Source organism: Trifolium pratense, linkage group LG1 (assembly GCF_020283565.1).
Source record: "Trifolium pratense cultivar HEN17-A07 linkage group LG1, ARS_RC_1.1, whole genome shotgun sequence".
NCBI classification, from domain to species: domain Eukaryota; kingdom Viridiplantae; phylum Streptophyta; class Magnoliopsida; order Fabales; family Fabaceae; genus Trifolium; species Trifolium pratense.
In genome coordinates, this window is record NC_060059.1 from 8651939 (window position 1) to 8668383 (window position 16445).

The following is a 16445-nucleotide window of genomic DNA, read 5'->3' on the forward strand; positions in this document are numbered from 1 at the left end:
CTTCATTTAGCAGTGGTTCGTCGTATCATTCGATATTTGAAAGGCACCTCTCATCGTGGTCTCTTCTTTCCCACCGGAATCACTCCTAAATTGAGTGCTTATAGCGATGCCGATTGGGCAGGGTGTCCTGACACTCGTCGATCTGTCACTGGTTGGTGCATGTTTCTCGGTTCATCGTTGATCTCATGGAAGAGTAAGAAGCAAGCAAGAGTTTCTAAATCCTCTACTGAATCTGAGTATCGCGCCATGTCTGCTGCATGCTCGGAAATTATTTGGTTACGTGGTCTTTTGGCTGAACTTGGATTTCCGCAAACTGAGCCTACATCACTTTATGCCGACAATACAAGTGCCATCCAGATTGTTGCAAATACTGTCTTTCATGAACGCACAAAACATATCGAAGTTGATTGTCATTCCATTCGTGATGCCTATGATGACCGACTTATAGCACTTCCTCATGTCAGTACTCAGTTCCAAGTTGCAGATATTCTTACCAAAGCTGTTCCGCGTCCACGCCATCAGTTTCTTGTTAGCAAATTGATGCTCATTGACCAGCCGCATCAATTTGAGGGGGGATGTGAATAAGGAGTTGACTTGTCCTCTTAATTATAATTATTAGTTTGTTTCTAGAATAAGAAAAACAAATCAAATATTGATTTGTTCTCATTAAATGTAATTATTTAGTATAATTACCTGTATAACCTTGTAACCTCTATATATACAAGAAATAGCAATGAGAAAGGCATCAAGCCAATAATTCTTGACATTAATACACCGCTTTGTAATGATACTGCGTCACTCAAAAGTGACTTGAATCGTCGTTATGTAAGCCTAATATGCTTTCAACTCATTCACCTTTCTTACAAAAACCGTAACATATATTAGTAGAAGTGGTTTGATGATTATTTTTTTCTTATTTTCTTTTCCTCTCCCTTCAGCCATGGATGTATAGAGCATATGATCCTTGTGCTACAAGGTATTCTGATATGTATTTCAATCGTCCAGAAGTTCAGAAGGCACTTGATGCCAATGTAACTGGGATTCCATATGCATGGAAGGCATGCAGGTATGTGATTTTGATTTAATAAGTTGACATTTAACATGTTCTATTGAAGTCTCTATGATTCTATCATAATTTTGAATTGAAAGGTTTTTTTTCTTCTTCTTGACAGTGATGTTGTGTGGAATTATTGGACTGATTCCCCATTGTCCATGCTTCCTATATATCAAGAACTTATTAATGCCGATCTACGGATATGGGTCTACAGGTACCAACTTTAATCTTTCACCTTTAAATATAAATAAAAAGGTACACGTATTTGATCTAAATTTAGACCAAATACATCGTACCTTTTTGTTTATATTTAAGAAGGGAGTGTCACTTTCAATTCAACAATCTCATCCATTTCATATTCTGTAATCTAGAATAGGAACTCTTCTTAACTTTGATATTTTGGCTGTAGTGGAGACACTGATGCTGTAATTCCACCGACTGCAACTAGATATTCTATTGGTGCCTTGAAGCTACCAACCATAATCAATTGGTACCCTTGGTATGATAATGGTAAGGTTGGTGCTAACTTCTAAATTTTTTGTAAAAATGAGTTACGCGAATATAAAAATCTTATATTGTATCAGAACTTATCCATTCGAACAACTCACCAAATTATCTACGCACAAATTGAAATAAGGCCTGAATTGTTTTTATAAAGAGCGACACATTTCACCTTAAATGCAGATTTTGTAAGGATTAGTTCGACTCATTATATGATAATTTGGTCTTTTGTTCAGGTTTGTGGATGGAGTCAAGTTTATAAAGGGTTAACATTGGTGACAGTAAGAGATGCTGGACATGAGGTTCCTCTTCATAAGCCTCGTGAGGCATTTATTCTTTTTAGATCATTCTTGGAGAACAAGTATATGCCATCATCAAGTTAGAAGAACAATGAAAGTACCTCACATTCTTAAGAAGAATAACTTAAATATTCATATACATGGAACAGATTGAGACAGAATAAGGAATGCATTCCTCATGAGTTCCATCTTGCCTCTCTACCTGGAAATTTAATTCGATAAATGTACCAATAGCAGTTGTAGCTCTTCTATTTTTATTTGTTATTGAAAATGTGATTCTTTTTATGAAAAGTGCTATTCTTTAGTATATAATGTTCCCTATGCAAGATTAATGTGATGTCTTGTGTAAAAATTTGTTCTCATAAATGAAAGTTCAAACTTTGAATTAGCTTCGGGTTGCGATTCACCAAATGAGAACTGGTGCAGCATTTGGAAGCTGCAGGAGCCACCAAAAGTTAGGAACATTTTATGGAGATTATGTCAAAATTGTCTCCCAACTTGTATTAGATTAAAGGAGAAAGATGCTCAGTGTGATCGAACCTGTGCTATATGTAGAATTCATGATGAAAGAAACTAGCACGCACCGGTTTTCTGTCAATGGAGTAGGTTGTGTCTGCAGAATGAGAACCTTGGGAATCTGTTGCAGCAAACTCTGAGTAGTGCAATACATATTCGCGATATTTTTTTCCTGCGCCGCAGCAAACTGGCTGTCTCATATGGTAGTTAAATTAACCATGACTTGGTGGAGCATTTGGATTAGTAGAAACCAAAAAGGGTGGAATGCTGTCCATGAAGATTCAGCGAGCATAACTAGTAGAGCTAGAGTTCAGATTGAGCTTCAGGGAATGTGAGACACTCACACTGTTGGAAGCTTCTGAGACAAGCGTAGTTGTTCATTCCATAGCAAGAGTGGCTACATCTCTGTCTAGTCCCCATATTTTTGATAATGTATCATCTTGTATATCGATTTTTGATTCAACAATATGAGCATATTCTAGTCACAAAAAGAAAACAAACACATGCATGTGCATGATATTGAACCGGGAAATGACCGTTTATCATTGAAAATTTTGATATTGAATACACAGTCTTTTGATTTTTTGTGTATTTTTAAAATATGCGTAAATCAAACAAAATAAAAAGCCAAAGATATCAGATAAATATTTATATTTTGATGTTGAAATAATACAACCTTATTAAATTAGAGTGCCAAAGTGATTGTTATTTTAAGTAGGTTGGTAATGACTACTATTTGTTTGCGATGATTTTGAAACCAAATTTTTCCAAAGTTGACTTGAGTCAAGTTAACCAAAATTTTCCAAAGTTGATTTGAGTCAAGTTAATATATTCATGTTGTTAGGCGAAATGAAATTGAAACTATCAATTACATAAAGTGGCATATATTGAGCATGATATTAATATTATACTCCAAAAAGTAAAAAAAAAATCTATCTTTGCGACTTTGCCTCAAAGATGGAAACTTTGAGAAAAGAAAACCCATTCCCATGTGCACCATTAATTTTTCTCTTTAAACTCCAAGTTTCTTCCGGCCCCCTTGAAATTCCCATTTTGCCCTCATATTTTTTGGAAAACGTTTTTCAAAATTCATATTTTTTCAGAATCAATTTTTCAAAATAGACTAAAATGTCTTTAGCAAAAAAAAAAAAAAAGACTAAAATGTAGTTTTCAGATCTATCTTTTTTCATTCACATTCCACTGTTTTAGATTCTATTTTCCAAAAATTCGATTATTTCGGAACGCAGAATTCAAATTTCCTTTGGAAAACATTTTTCAAAGTGATTTTGGAAAACGTTTTTCGAAATCCTGTTATCTGTGATCAGAACCGCAAATTAGCTGTTCTAACATGATTTTTCATCCGTCTCAATCATTTTTTTAGCAAATCAAATGTACTCAATAATAAAAAAAATTAAAAAGGTTGAAATACATAAAAAGTAGCATACAATAAAAGGTGTATAACATGATGTTTATTTGCAAGTGTATATAACCGATTACATATATCCATCAACACGATTATATTTTGGAGATTGATTAGTGTTAAAAACAGGATAAAAAATGATTGAGAGTGATGAAAAATCAAGTTAGACCAATAAATTTGCGGTTTTGATCACCGATACAGATTTCGGAAAACATTTTCCAAAATCACTTTGGAAAATGTTTTTCAAAGCAATTTCAGATTGCGCATTCCAAAATATTTGAATTTTCAGAAAACATTTTCCGAAATAGTTAACTTTTTGGAAGATAGTATCCGAAATACTGTAATGTGAATGAAAAAAATAGATCTAAAAATTACATTTAAGTCTATTTCGAAAAATAGATTCCAAAAAAAATATAAGTTTTGGAAAACAGTTTCCAAAAACTAGGATAAAATTGGAATTGCAAGGGCCGGAAGAAACACTGGGTGCAAAGAGAAAAATTCAACAAATGTTTGTACTTTGTTGATTATAAATACCACAGTCTTAAGTACCTCACTTCCTCACTCATTCATTTTCCCTCTAAAATGTTTTTCAACTAAAAAGGGTAGGAAACCAATAATTATATTTTACAATTTTTACTTTGTTTTGGTTTTTGCAAAACTATTGGTTGATATGAGTTATTCCATTTCCATATTCTATGTTGTTTTGTTTTTGTCCATTTTCTGTGTGGAAATTTCATTGGCTTCTAACATAGAAGATCAAAAAAGAGACAAGATTGGTTGGTTACCAGGACAACCAAAGAATGTTGGGTTTGAACAGTATTCAGGTTATGTGACTGTGAATGAGAAGAGAGGAAGAGCATTGTTTTATTGGTTGATTGAAGCACCACTGAGTCGTGAACCCGATTCAAGGCCACTGGTTTTATGGCTTAATGGCGGTCCTGGTTGTTCTTCTATTGCTTATGGCGCTTCCGAAGAAATTGGCCCTTTTCGTATTAGGCCTCATGGCAAGTCACTTTACTTGAATCCTTATGCTTGGAACAATTGTAAGTCAAATTTTTATCTAGTGAGAATTAGTCTGGTCCTTGTTACTTCGATTCGTCTGAATTGAAAATAATGTTTTTAACGTTTCGTTATTTTGGATGTCACAGTGGCAAACTTACTATTCCTTGATTCTCCTGTTGGTGTTGGTTTTTCTTATTGTAATAAATCAGCAGATATGCACAAATTTGGTGACCAGAAAACAGGTAATGTAATTTTTGACTATGAAGCACAAACACTCGATATGACTGTGACACACCTACACTTGTAATAATTGAATATAACCATATGTGTCGCAATTTATGCTAAATAGTTTTATAGCAATGATATTTGACATTTTAATATGTATCCGGGGCCTCGAATTTTTTGGACTTTGCAGCTGAGGATGCATATATTTTTCTAGTTAATTGGTTTGAAAGATTTCCTCAGTATAAGAATAGAGAATTCTACATTGCCGGGGAAAGTTATGCAGGTGAATCTATATTTGATAATTGATATATCAGTTTTTCACTTATCAATGGAGTGGTTTATACAAGAATCATTCAATTTCTTAAAAATTAACTGGTTTTCTTCAGGTCATTATGTTCCTCAGTTAGCTCAACTTGTTTACCGGAGAAATAAAGGAATGAATAATCCAGTTATCAATTTTAAGGGATTTATGGTAAGATTGTTTGGTTCATGCCTTAATTTTTTATGTTAAGAGATAGACAAAACTAGGATCGTTCATGATTCGGTTCAGGAAGAATACTGAAGTGAACCGAACTTATCCGAATAAAAAGTGTCTATGTTTATCTCACAACACAACTACCCGATAATCATATTCATATATATTCTGTGATTGGTGGCGCAGGTTGGAAATGGTGTTACCGATGATTATCATGATTATGTTGGGACATTTGAGTACTGGTGGACACATGGTTTGATTTCAGATTCGACATATAGAATGCTAAACACCGACTGTGATTTTACGTCCATTCAGCATCCATCAGTACAATGTTGGCAGGCTCTTAAAGTTGCAGATACTGAGCAAGGAGACATTGATGAATACAGCATTAATACACCTCTTTGTAACGATACTGCATCGCTCAGAAATGGCTTGAATCGTCGTTATGTAAGCCTATATGCTTTCAACTCATTCACCTTGCTTACAAAAACCATATATATCGATCAGTAGTTGTTTGATGACTAGTTTTTCTTGTTTTCTTTTCCCATCCTTCAGCCATGGATGTATAGAGCATATGATCCATGTACTGAAAGGTATTCTGATGTGTATTTCAATCGTCCAGAAGTTCAGAAGGCACTTCATGCAAATGTAACTGGGATTCCATATGACTGGAAGGCATGCAGGTAGATTATTTTACTTTAATAAATTAATATTTAACATGTTCTATTGATGTCTATATAATTGTATCGTAATTTTGAATTGAAAGGTTTTTTCTGTTGTGATTAATTCATAATTAGCTAAGTTTAGTTACTTGTATGTGAAGGAATTGTTTTAGTTAGAAAATTTAAAAATTCTATTGAGTTAGTTACTATGTGTAGTGAAAGTAGATAGAGGTTGTTACAAGTTTGTTGGTAGCTTACACCACAAGTAACACCATATAAATAGTGATGTAATGTGCCATTAGTGCCCAATGATCAATACAATTCCTTCTTCCTTACTCTTTTTCATTCAATACAAAACTTTTGTGTGTGATAAGCTCAGGTTGCGCCTATCGAGCCTACCATGTCAAGAGCCTGTGTTGTACCTATCACGCTCATTTTCTGAGCATCTCTGCTGCGCGCGTTGTCAGCCTATCTTGAGCGAAGATAGTGCTTGAGTTCATCTGTTCTAACACTTTCTTCTTGTTGACAGTGGTATTGTTTGGAATTATTGGACTGATTCCCCATTGTCTATGCTTCCTATATATCAAGAACTTATTAATGCTGGTCTACGGATATGGGTATTCAGGTACCAACTTTAACATTTGACATTTAAATATCAATAAAAAGGTACACGTATTTGATCTAAATTTAGACCAAATACATGTACCTTTATGTATATATTTAAGACCGGAGTGTCACTTATCATGTTTTCAATTGAACAATCTCATCCATTTCATATTCTGTAATCTAGAATATAGGAACTCTTTTTGACTTTGATATTTTGGTTGTAGCGGAGACACTGATGCTGTAATTCCACTGACTGCAACTCGATATTCTATTGGTGCGTTGAAGCTACCGACCATAATCAATTGGTACCCTTGGTATGATAATGGCAAGGTTGGTGCTAACTTCTATAAATTTTGTAAGAATGAGGTACACGAATATAAAAATCTTATATTGTACCAGAACTTATCCCATTCGAACCATCGACCAAATTATCTACGCACAAAATGAAATAAGGTCTGAATTGTTTTTATCAAGAGTGACAGATTTCACCTCAAATGCAGATTTTGTAAAGATTAGTTAGATTAGAACCAATATAAAAACATAATAATCTGATTATATATGATAATTTGGTCTTTTGTTCAGGTTTGTGGATGGAGTCAAGTTTATAAAGGGTTAATATTGGTGACAGTAAGAGATGCTGGACATGAGGTTCCTCTTCATAAGCCTCGTGAGGCATTTGTTCTTTTTAGATCATTCTTGGAGAACAAGTATATGCCATCATCAAGTTAGAAGAACAATAAAAGTACCTCACATTCCTAAGAAGAATAACTTAAATATTCATATACATGGAACAGATTGAGACAGAATAAGGAATGCATTCCTCATGAGTTCCATCTTACCTCTCTGCATGCAAATTAAATTAGTATTTGATAAATTAGTAGCTCTTCTTTATATAGTTTTCACAATGCAAGATAATTTGTATGGATTTTTTCCATGTTATAAATGTGAGTTTGTTAATTATTATTTTTTCCTGAATTATTTCATTCGACCTAACACGAATCTATTCCTTTTGACTCAAGTCAACTTCGAATAAATTCGGTTTTAACATTAGCAAGTACATTTCACTCTAAGACAACTGACTACTTTAAAATATCACAAATCGTTCGTAAGATATTATTAAACCGGTGACTGTCACTTCATCAAAGAAACAAAAATCAGAATTTATTTTACTTCATTAATCACTTTATCTTGCTCTCTAATTCAATATTATGCACATGAGTGTCTATGTGCAGTACCATGTATTTTTTACATATATTTCACTCTCAAAATTGAGTAATATGTGTGGGGAAAAAGGGTTGGTGGACTGCTTTTACAAAATAGCTTTTTTGTTTTTGAATTTTAAATTCCAAACGGTAGAAGAAGGTGCTTTCTAATGTATATTTGTCATTGACGAATTAAAGTTGTAGTGGAACTTCTTTTTAAGAAACAAAAAGAAAAAGAATTAGGGTACCTTATGGAGCCTAGAATACACATCACACATAATATAACATTAAGATTAGATGAGACAGGATAAGAAAGAAAGAAAGAAAGAACATCCATATTATTCCATATACTATATATACTTATTCTATAATAACCAATAATATCAGATTCATGATCTTGCTTCACAAAGAAGTCCAAATGGGGTCCATATATAATCCAAAAACCAATAGCATCATTTGTAGTAGTTACCAAAATGACCATCAATGGTTCTTAATTCTTTGCTTGCCTTGTCTAAATGCATATGGAATTTATGCCTTTGCAAATTGTTCTATAACTCAAGATATATATGGATAAATAATATGTCAATCAAAACATTTACTTAGTAACTTGAAAAAAAGAACACTGAAAATCGATTAAGAGTCGCACATTAAATGAGATACGATCTAAACATATATTTCGTCACAATACAAGCCAATTTTTAGACTTAATCTAAATTTGAAGATGGTACCAGAGTCAGTACCTTCTAAAATTTTGACCAAAATAAAATTCTAAAAAAATAGCTAAGCAAGAAGGGCAAAATGGTCATTATGAAAGAAACAAACACTTCCTTAACAACTAAGAAGTACAATGTCATGATCATTCACTGATTTACACATACTTCAACTAAAGTTTCTGAATACACTCCCTTTTAAATAGACATAAAGAAGACACCAATAGATGAAAAAAAAAGAAGAGAAAACCTATAGAGAGAAATTAAGAGTGTGAGACATGTATAGGTTCAGCAACACAGTGATAGGGTTCTTAAACTTGTTAACACTATTAGCATCCATACCAATAATTGGAGCAGGATTATGGATGGCAAGAAGTAGCACAACTTGTGCAAATTTTCTTCAAACACCACTTCTTGTAATAGGTTTTATTGTACTTGTGATATCATTAGCTGGTTTCATTGGTGCTTGTTTTCATGTGGCATGTGCACTATGGTTATACTTGGTGATTATGTTGATCATAATAATAGCACTATTTGGTTTGACTATATTTGGTTTTGGTGTGACTAGTAAAGGTGGGGGTGTAGAAGTGCCTGGTAGATCTTATAGTGAATATCATCTTATGAATTATTCACCTTGGTTGAAGAAAAGAATAGAAAATCCTAAGTATTGGAATACTTTAAAGAATTGCATTTTGGGGTCTAAAACTTGTGACAAACTTGCATCTTGGACACCTTTGGATTATATGCAGAATGATATGTCTCCAATACAGGTATAAATTAATTAATTACAATTAATTTAAGTAAACAACTAGCTTAATCTCTTGCTTATTTTTTGTGTTAATCTCCTATTTTATTTTGTTCTAATTGTTTTTGACATGTGTGTATATATGTATGACAAATAAAATTCTCAAAGAAAGTTTGTGTTAATGAATTACAAAGGTAAATTAAAAAAAAAATGTTTAGATTTACGATGAAAGTTTTCGAATCTAAATCTTTTACGACTATTGTATGGTGCAATAGTACGTTCTTTAGATCTAATTGTTCTTACTACTGTGCAACGTAGCTTTAGGTGATATAAATTTTAGATTTTATATTATTATTTTTACTAGCTACTAATTCTAAATTTAAAAGAACCAAAGATTAGAGACAGACAGAGTAATTAATGAGAAATTTTCCACGTAGTAATTTTCTAGAAATATGTTACTACGACTAACTCTTCGAAAAAAATGTTACGATCGATGACTAAGGTTTCCAACTTTACAGTTACTCTAATTTTTAAAAGCCTAGCTAGGTGCAACAAAATAACAAAAATAAGTTGTTTTATAATGTGATAAGTTGTTTTTTTTATGTGAAATTGATTAATGCTAAGTCATAGTTGTGTTGGATTAATGTAGTCAGGATGTTGTAAGCCACCAACTGCTTGCAATTACAACATGGATTCAGTGATGCTAACACAAGATTCAGATTGTTACAAATGGAACAATGCACCAACATTGCTATGTTATGAGTGTGATTCATGCAAAGCTGGTGTACTTGAAGACATAAGGAGAAATTGGCATAAGCTATCAGTTCTCATTGTTTGCATGCTTGTTCTTCTTATAGGAATTTATTCAATTGGGTGTTGTGCTTTTAGAAATGCAAGAAGAGCTGAAACTGATTATCCATATGGTGAAAACCGGATGACCAAAGTTCGACCCAGATGGGATTACCATTGGTAAGTCCAATATAAAAAAAATGTTTGATTCGATCTTTAAAGTAAATTTATATGATCCGGTTTTTGAATTTTTAAATAGTACATATCATATCTTAAAATTAGATAAATATAGTTGTTTATGTGAGTATAAGTTGGTAGGGAGACTTTGCCATATCTAGGATCCGAGATTCGAATTTCAAACACTTCATATTTTACTCATCTTAAGAGCGAAATTTTAACCATTAAATGACTGTTATTTGCTTTTTACTACCATAGGTGGAGATGGTTGCATGACAGAAAAGAACAACTTTATTAGCTCATAAGCTCTCTACCATTCATGCTTGTGTTGGTGGCTGCTCCATGGATTGTGACAATTCACTAATTTCACAGTGTATGGTATTGGACATAGGAGGGTCTTAAGGCCATTGTTTCTACTTTCTAGTAACAACTTCCTAGTTGGCTTCTTTTTTGTACAAAACTTAATTTTACTTTATCTCAAATATCATATCAACAATTGCTTTATTTTGCCTTTTCTCATTTGTGGATGTTTTTCTAGTTTTCCAATTTAGTTAATTTAAATACATAAAGTTGGTAGATTGAACTGGAAAGAATAGAATACTCACCACGATAACCGAATAATTACTTAAGAATTACAGTAGAAAAAAAAACAATTCACGACCAATTTCAAGTGAAAATTGAGTTGGAAAGATAAATAAATATATAATTTGAACTATGTATAATTTGATACGTGGAACCCCTTCACAAGTGGTTTACTTCACGATTCTATAGTTCTTTGCAGCTAAGATAATGTATGATTACCGATCATTAGTTGATTCAGTGGTGATTGACGCTATACTTGGTAGGGAGGACCACAATTCGATCCCCCCAACTACGATCGGAAGGAGGCTGAAATCATTTAATGCCAGAACTGCCCCCGAACTAGATTAGGCGGTCAAGTGGATCGAATACTAGTGATAAAAACCCAAAAAAATTGACCTCTTCATGCCCCTTACCCCTGCAACTGTGATCGGGAATGGATTGAAACCACTTTGTGTCCCGTCTGAACCAGATTTAAAGTCCGGTGGGCCGGATACTAATGGTGGATAAAAAATCACCATCAGTCAGAGATTAATGAGTGTATATGATATATTGGCTAGAATTGCTTGATGTAATCACACCATGCAGTTTCACGTAGTTTCAAATCACAACTATTGATTAGAGATTGGACGATCCAAATTAAAATTTACCAAATTAACTATAATCAATCTTAATTATCAATTTTAGATCTGACGTTAATAACTGTAACCTGTATCCGCATGGCGTATTTATTGCATCAAATCCAGATCCATAATGACTTGTATATTTAAATTTTTGGGGAATGTTAACTTGTGCCCTTAAGGCACATGTTAAGAAAGCAAAAATAGAAATTATTAAATGCTAATTTGTGCATTTTAACTTTTGAAGCATTTAATTTTTTATATCATTAAATGTTGAGTTTCTATATCGGGATATCTTAACATGTGCCTTGAGAGCACATGTTAACAAGACCCTAAATTTTTTTGGTGTAAACTAATGAGAAAGTGCCAATTTCTTCGCAGCTAAGATAAACACGCCACAAATTATAAAGTCAGTATATAATCCATTATTATGTTGATTTTAAGATAATCTGCATACCTCAATGCTTAGTCATCTAATCACTTTCACCACCACAAATAAACATTGGTGTTGGCCGCTCGTGGACCCTCTAACACCGATAATGTATGTTGAAAAGGTTGTTCTTCACACTCTCATAGAATTTTTAGAAATGTGTATTCATTTCTGGTTAACTTTAAAATTTATGTTTTTGGTATAACTTTAAAATGGAAAAATCAATTAGCCTGATGACATAAATCTAGACGTTATGTACATTAAGAGTGAAATTTTATTTTCATCCTTCATGAATTTCTAATAGAATAATTCAGGTTGTGTAAAAAAAAAATAGAATAATTCAGGACAAAAATAAACTATTATTTTATTTTTGGTTTTCGGCAAAGGGGCATTAATCTAGACTTTGATTGAGATGGAAGTAAAGTCCGACAAAAAATTATTTTTACTAGAAATTGAACTTGAGTTCTTGTTCTTTTTGAATAATTCATTTTAGAGGAGCTCATTAACTACTTGAGTCTCATATTTTAGTTAAAAAGACAAATTTATTCATAATATAAAAATATTAAAAATTAATTTGAGTTGTTACGCCAAAGTTTAGATTTGGTCTAGTGTTGAGAAATAACATATATGAGGTCTTTGGTTCGACCCTCGTTTACAATATTTATAAAACAAAAAAAAAATGTTCACTAACATTAATTATGAATTTGCTGAAAAATAAGAGCATTTATAAAATGGTTTTTTGTGAAACTTTTGTCGTGAAACATAGTGAAGTTACATAACGCACATACAGACAGAGGCCACTGCAAAACAAAACAAAATCTGGAAACTCAATTCTCATTTATTTATTTTTCGTTTCATAATAATCATTTTTCTGGAAAATTCTAAAACAGAAAAAATAAATTTCATCTCTCTCTCTCTCTTCGTTTACCGTTGATTATTAAAATCTGAGCCGTTGATCTTTTTACCTCCGTTTTGATCTTTGATCGCTATCATGGAGGTCCGATCAAACCCCACCGCTGAAAATTCCTCCGACCAATCTCCGGCCAGTCGCCACCGTCGATCATCTCCCGCCTCATCCAAGAAACCTCTCGCTTCTCCTCTTCCTGTTGACACAACATCCGTTACTCAGAGGTTAACTTATTCCCTCAAATATTTCTATATTTAACAAAATTTTATTTGACTTTAATTTACGGATTCTGATTAGAATTTTTCTGATCCATGTATGAAATTTGATTCACATGTGTTTATTTTCACTCTTTTTTGTTTTAAGTTTTTGATATGGTTGAATTTTAAGTTTATATATTGAGCTTTTTCACATGTACAGCTTTTGATGGTTTTATATTCATTTATTTTTTTATGCAATTGCAGATTGCAGAAGGAATTAATGGCTCTCATGGTATGTATCTCTTTGCTTTAAGGTTCATCGTCGGTATTTAATTCATATACACTGTCGGTGTAGAGATGTTTTACACTGTCAATCAATCATATAATAACCGTCAGACACTAAAAATGTTTGATTTTAATCATAGTTACTTTTAAAGTTACACACATAATTTGTTGTGAATTGTTGATAGTGTAAAACTTTTTACAGCAATAGTGTATCAAAATTCAAAATTAAACTTCATTTAGTATTATTAATGAGCAACTCGAAAATTATGATCATTTTCATTTTTTGTAAAATTCTGAAGAGTGGATGGTGGTATCATATTTGAAAAAAGTTTCATAAGTGCAATTGCATTGGCAACCTTATTACCTATTATGAGAACTTGTGATGTTTGTATAAATTTCTTTTATTTGGATGCCAAATTTTATGCTTTTAAGCGTAACACCTTCGCAGAAATTAAAGATTTGAGAATTAGGACTAGTATAGATAGCTTTCTATTACTTCATTGTGGTTGATGCATGCTAAACCCATGGAATACTATGTTTAATGGCACCCTATTGGCTATATACTTTAGCACTTACAAGTTTTCCCAGTAGAACATTGAATTTATCGTCAAATTTATGATGTTGCGTCTGTTTTGTAAAACATTAGGTTGTGACTGCAGTTGTTTGTACTCGTGAAGCTTTACAATAATGAATAATAGTTAGTTTGATTGTAATAAAATGTGTTAGTAATAGTATTATCAGGACTAATTGAATTTATTACTGCTTTGTTGAAAGTTATGCTCATTACAGTATAAATGGAAATGGCTGTATTAGACAACTCACCCTTATATATCAAATTAGGGCAAACATCCTTGAATTTTGTGAACCCACCTCTCATGTACTTTTTTAAATCAGCTTCTATATTGGGTTGGGAAATCATGTGAAATATGTTTTGTTGGGTATCCTTATAAAAGAAACTAAGGTTATAGTTGCTTTCTTTATATTCACATTATAATTTGTTATCTTGTTCTCACAGAGATGACCACTCATTCTAAATTCTAAATGTTGATATTTACTTTTTCTGCAGATGAGTGGGGGAGATCTTGGAGTATCTGCTTTTCCTGTTGGTGAGAATATTTTTACCTGGGTTGGCACAATTGAAGGTGGTAAAGGAACTCTGTATGAGGGTTTATCTTATAAACTCTCCTTACGTTTTCCCACGGACTATCCTTTTAAACCACCCCAAGTGAAGTTTGAGACAACGTGCTTTCATCCAAATGTTGACCAGTTTGGCAACATATGTCTCGACATCTTTCAGGTATTCATGAACAAACGAGCATATACTAGTGTATCCAATTTTTTTCATTACCTGTGTATCCACCGCTTTGGATCTACCATCTACCATTTTTGTACTATGGATGCCTATTGCCTAGTATTAGTACATGTAGATGAAATATTCATTTCTTTCGTACTGTGTTTTTGTAGGACAAGTGGTCTTCAGCATATGACTGCAGAACTATTCTTCTATCTATTCAAAGTCTATTGGAAGGTCTGTTCTTCATTTATTTTATGACTTCCACAGTCACCTTTGTGTGTTTGTCTGATCAATTATTTTCTAACGACAGAGCCTAATTTGGAGAGTCCTCTAAACAGCTATGCTGCAGAGCTTTGGACTGATAAGGAAGGTAAGAAATATTTTTCCACTGTACAACACATTTGTTTTCTGATTCAATTATCTAAACTTCCAACTATTTGTTGTTATTATCGCTTAGTTGCTCCGATGTTTACTTCATTTCATCTCTATTTCGATTACTCTGTTTCTGGAGGATCCTAGAACCTGTATTACCTTATCTGCTTCCTTATTTAACATATCTAGTGCTCTAGTAGATTGTACAGTAAGTTTTAAATATTGTTTAATCAATGCTAGTCATAACTAATGGAATAATCATGCAGATTTCAAGAAAATGGTCCACAAACAGTATTTAGCTGGAAAAGAACCTGAAAGTTGATTGATAAACCTGAAAGTTGATTGATACAATCCAATGCGACGTTTGTCAAAAGAAAATTTCTGTAGCTATTAGTTTGCCCATTTTTTTTTTGTATGATGCTTTGGTATTGTAATATGAAACTACATAAATCTTATGAAAGTCTTCTGATGACTTTGTGTATAATAGTTGTAAAAAAATCCGTTGCAAAGGTGCAGAATGACTCGATAGCCATGATTATGTGGCTTACATCAATATATTCATTTTACATAATACAATTACTACATTATACCTCATGTTTTGAAACCTGATGCGCGGATTTCATGTGCATACATGGGTGACGATTATCAAATTGGATCCTCTCCTTCCAATTTCTCTACATCTCTCTTTAATTTTACTCTCATGATCATTTAATTGAAGTCTATTCATCAAACTGTGTCTATATTAATATCATTTTTCTTGATGAATTTTTGTTCATATAACAAAACATATCGATTAGAAAAATTATCATTATCATCATATGTACCAAAAAAACAATCATCATAATAGACTAGAATTGAAAAGCAGGTTTGAAAACTTTTTTTTTGAACGTAGGTTTGAAAACTTGCAATGCAAACGTGTGTTCTGCCTGTTTAATTAAGAAGAAGAAGCCAGAGAAAAAGAAAATGGAGATGCGGGGTATCGATCCCCGTACCTCTCGCATGCTAAGCGAGCGCTCTACCATCTGAGCTACATCCCCAAGATGTTTTTAATCTCTTTATTATCCTATTTATTCATACATTCATCAGAAAACTGGTGAAACAGCAATTTATATTTTTAAATTAAAGAATGACAATAATTAGTCTCCATCTGAATATCACTTTAAAAATAAAATTTAATATAAAATATGAATATTACCTTCAATAGTTTCTTTTGTTTTTAAATATTTAATAGTTTCGCGTCAAGAAAAGTGAAAAATTTAATTTACTTTCTTTAATTTAAATTACATCGTAACAAATTATAAGGGCAAGACCACACCCAAGCAATATCTCGGTGCATTACTTGTCCTCAGAACAAACTTGCTTGGAATTACTTTGAATT

General features: G+C 32.6%; 3 protein-coding genes and 1 non-coding gene across 4 annotated transcripts; 3 read left to right on the plus strand and 1 right to left on the minus strand.

Moving 5' to 3' along the window:
• Positions 1-4348: 4348 nt before the first annotated feature.
• Positions 4349-7731, plus strand: LOC123919273 (serine carboxypeptidase-like 27). Its single transcript, XM_045971333.1, has 9 exons — positions 4349-4833; positions 4939-5034; positions 5208-5300; positions 5404-5489; positions 5679-5939; positions 6048-6175; positions 6684-6779; positions 6985-7090; positions 7343-7731. Exons 1-9 carry the CDS (start codon positions 4461-4463, stop codon positions 7487-7489), a joined length of 1386 nt encoding a protein of 461 aa, XP_045827289.1. The 5' UTR covers positions 4349-4460; the 3' UTR covers positions 7490-7731.
• A 1086-nt stretch (positions 7732-8817) lies between these two features.
• LOC123919289 (tetraspanin-6-like) lies at positions 8818-10902 on the plus strand. The gene is made up of 3 exons (XM_045971335.1): positions 8818-9442; positions 10067-10386; positions 10642-10902. Exons 1-3 carry the CDS (start codon positions 8951-8953, stop codon positions 10679-10681), a joined length of 852 nt encoding a protein of 283 aa, XP_045827291.1. The 5' UTR covers positions 8818-8950; the 3' UTR covers positions 10682-10902.
• A 1804-nt stretch (positions 10903-12706) lies between these two features.
• LOC123919305 (probable ubiquitin-conjugating enzyme E2 C) lies at positions 12707-15638 on the plus strand. The gene is made up of 6 exons (XM_045971336.1): positions 12707-13143; positions 13381-13408; positions 14468-14698; positions 14866-14929; positions 15006-15065; positions 15334-15638. Exons 1-6 carry the CDS (start codon positions 13004-13006, stop codon positions 15387-15389), a joined length of 579 nt encoding a protein of 192 aa, XP_045827292.1. The 5' UTR covers positions 12707-13003; the 3' UTR covers positions 15390-15638.
• Positions 15639-16031: 393 nt separating this feature from the next.
• Positions 16032-16104, minus strand: TRNAA-AGC. Its single transcript has one exon. It is a non-coding gene; the product is annotated as a tRNA-Ala (tRNA).
• Positions 16105-16445: the final 341 nt, after the last annotated feature.

Coding starts and splice junctions, on each gene's coding strand:
- LOC123919273 (XM_045971333.1), top strand. CDS start 4,461: ATGAGTTATTCCATTTCCATATTCTATGTTGTTTTGTTTTTGTCCATT. Junction 5,035..5,207: donor ATTTGGTGACCAGAAAACAG/GTAATGTAATTT, acceptor TGGACTTTGCAG/CTGAGGATGCATATATTTTT. Junction 7,091..7,342: donor CTTGGTATGATAATGGCAAG/GTTGGTGCTAAC, acceptor TCTTTTGTTCAG/GTTTGTGGATGGAGTCAAGT.
- LOC123919289 (XM_045971335.1), top strand. CDS start 8,951: ATGTATAGGTTCAGCAACACAGTGATAGGGTTCTTAAACTTGTTAACA. Junction 9,443..10,066: donor ATGATATGTCTCCAATACAG/GTATAAATTAAT, acceptor GGATTAATGTAG/TCAGGATGTTGTAAGCCACC. Junction 10,387..10,641: donor CCCAGATGGGATTACCATTG/GTAAGTCCAATA, acceptor TTACTACCATAG/GTGGAGATGGTTGCATGACA.
- LOC123919305 (XM_045971336.1), top strand. CDS start 13,004: ATGGAGGTCCGATCAAACCCCACCGCTGAAAATTCCTCCGACCAATCT. Junction 13,409..14,467: donor AGGAATTAATGGCTCTCATG/GTATGTATCTCT, acceptor CTTTTTCTGCAG/ATGAGTGGGGGAGATCTTGG. Junction 15,066..15,333: donor GCTTTGGACTGATAAGGAAG/GTAAGAAATATT, acceptor ATAATCATGCAG/ATTTCAAGAAAATGGTCCAC.